General features: G+C 38.4%; 1 protein-coding gene across 1 annotated transcript in view; it reads left to right on the top strand.

Moving 5' to 3' along the window:
- Positions 1-2,765, top strand: part of LOC107747231 (oxysterol-binding protein-related protein 6-like) — a 32,329-nt gene that overhangs the window by 13,284 nt on the left and 16,280 nt on the right. Inside the window, exon 9 of the mRNA XM_016561683.1 lies at positions 457-594. Coding sequence (XP_016417169.1) covers positions 457-594 — 138 coding nt within the window. The remainder of the gene's footprint in view (positions 1-456; positions 595-2,765) is intronic.

Here is a 2,765-nt window from a genome sequence, read left to right on the forward strand (position 1 = left end):
GCTAGATTAAAGTGATTATTAAGTTTTGAATATGGATATTTTTCTTACAAAAATGCATCGATTCGCTACAGAAGACCTTTGTTCACCCCCCCGGAGCCGTGTGAGACACCTTTTTTTATGGATGGGCGCTTTTTATTTAAGTTCTTCTGGACTGAAGAAATGCAACACCCGCTGATTGGCATGAAACAGCTTGAAAGATCAAAGACAATTTTTAATATAACTCCGACTGGATTCGTCTGAAAGAAGAAAGTCCTATACACCTAGGATGCCTCGGGGGTGGGTAAAACGCAGCCTAATTTTAATTTTTGGGTGAACTAACCCTTTAAGGCACATTTATCCCATTATCTCGTTTCAGTGAGCACTGCTCTGTCTGTATAAAGAGCACACAGTCTATCTGGACTCCATGTTTTCAGCAGTAATGAGTGTATTGACAGGTTGCTTTGTTTGTGTGTGCAGGCAATCGTTGCAGCGTTTGCAGTTTCAGGATATTCCTCCACCTATTATAGAGCAGGCAGTAAACCCTTTAACCCCCTTCTGGGGGAAACGTATGAATGTATCCGTGAAGACAAAGGATTCTGCTTTTTTTCTGAACAGGTACGAATTCATGTATCTCACACACACACTATAGCTGCAGTACCTGTTCCAGGTGAGTTCCTGTCCTTCACTGTAGCACTGCACCACTTCCTCTGTGTGTGTGTTTGTCTGTGTGTCTGTGTGTGTGTGTGTGTGTGTTTGTTTGTTTGCTTGAGGCAAGGCCATCGATAGTCCTCTGGCTAAGGTTCTTCCTGCGTGACTTGAAAAGGGTCTTTGTCAGCAGTGAACTTTCCCACAGGCTGTGTGTCTGACATAATGCAGTGTGTTCATAGAGGGCCGTGATGAGAGAGAAACACTTGCACAGGCTCACTGTAGTGTAATTTATCTTGCTTTATCTCACATCCACACACTCTGGAATAAACTGACCGACATGTGTCTCTCCACTGGAGTCTGAAGATCTGTGAGAATGAAACCGATTCCCCTGCAGCCCTTCATTTTACCCTTCAAACTTTTGTTGTTTTCAAACTGAATCAGCTGAACAATTACATTTGAATTTAATATTGGCCTTTACAAAGGAAAGCAACCATTCCAGGGGAACATTTTAGAGGCAATTTTTTATGGCTCAAGGAGGGATCGTTCTCCCAAAAAGGAAAATTGTCTGTTAATTTACTCACCCACAGGCCATCCAAGATGACTTTCTTTCTTGAGTAGAACAATAAAGAAGATTTTTATCTGAAAACGGTCCTTGATTATTCATAAAATGCAAGTCACCAGCTACCGTTACTCCGAGTGGCAACATCCGTGGCTTGTGATGATATATTGAGGTCTTATGATGCGAAACGATCGGTCTGTGCAAGAAAATAATTTTATTTACAACATTATTACCTGTAATCCATAGCCTCAGCCCTCAAACAGTCGCAAATGAATCATTCTTTTGAACCGGTTCTTTTTGGTGCACGAGTTGAGCCAGTTTACCAAATTGGACTGAACCATCTGAAGCAGTTTCCTCAAACAGTCACTGAACGGAGGAAACAGTTGAAAGAGTAAAATTAAAGTTTTTATGGTTTCTCATGGTTGCTCATGTGAAACGGTGAGTTTATTAAGTAGTTATATGCTGATTAAGTAATGGTATATATGTTTTAGACATGTAAAACATCTATGTTTCACATCATTATTTGGTGCTTTAATAATATAATTCCGTATATGTGACATCATTGTGTGATAACATCCTAAACAAACGTATGAATCAGTTATTTGAACCAGTTCATTGAAGCAGTTCGCAGAAAAGAATAAATTTTTCCGTTTGCCTGAGGCTCTGAATTACAGGTAATAATGTTGTAAATAATGTTCAGTTTCTTGCACAGACTGATTGTTTTGCATCATAACACCTCAGTATATCATCAGGAGCCACGGGTATTAATTTTGTGTTGCCTGATATGTTCTGTTTGACTTTCTTTCTTTACTGAAGAAAAAAACCTGGGGTTGAGCAAATTAAGAGCAAATGCTCATTTTGGGGTGAACTATCCCTTTAATTGAGTTTTTGATGAATGAATTGATGTTTCTTTTAAATACCAGCTTTTTCTTAAATGTTTCTCTTAAAACAGGGGTGTCAAATTCAGTTTCTGGAGGGCCTCTGTCCTGCAGAGGTTAGCTCCAACCCTAATTAAACACCTGAACCAGCTAATCAAGGTCTTAAGGCTTGCTAGAAATTTCTATGCAGGTGTGTTGAAGCAGGTTGAAGCTAAACTCTGCAGAACAGTGGTCCCGGAGTTCGACACGTCTTAAAAAATAATAAAAACAAATGAGACATACTGTATGAAATGAATATGAGAGCAGCTCAAATCATTCAGTTTTGGATAATTTGATGGGAAATCTTTGACTTTTGGTGTTTGGCAAATCTGAGCACAGTTTGAGACACTATTGGGATCTCATGAGGAGTTATTTATAAAGCACAAAGTATGCTTCAGTTTTGACACGAAAGCATAGCATCAGTGTTAATTTTGACAGCAAATTTTGATTTAGTTTTAGCCAGTCTTTTGACTGAAATGGCATTTAGTTTGTCATATTTTAGTCATCTGAATTGTTTTTAGTTTTAGTCTAGTTTTAGTCGACTAAATACCATAAGATTTTAGTCGACTAAATCTACAGTAAATTTAGTCGGCTAAAATCGAATGGGTTTAGTTACATTGTAATGCATTTACTAAGCATTTCTCTAAAATTTCCAAACTCAT

Source organism: Sinocyclocheilus rhinocerous, unplaced genomic scaffold, assembly GCF_001515625.1.
Source record: "Sinocyclocheilus rhinocerous isolate Xijiao unplaced genomic scaffold, SAMN03320098_v1.1 scaffold2184, whole genome shotgun sequence".
In the NCBI taxonomy this organism is placed as follows: Eukaryota; Metazoa; Chordata; class Actinopteri; order Cypriniformes; family Cyprinidae; genus Sinocyclocheilus; species Sinocyclocheilus rhinocerous.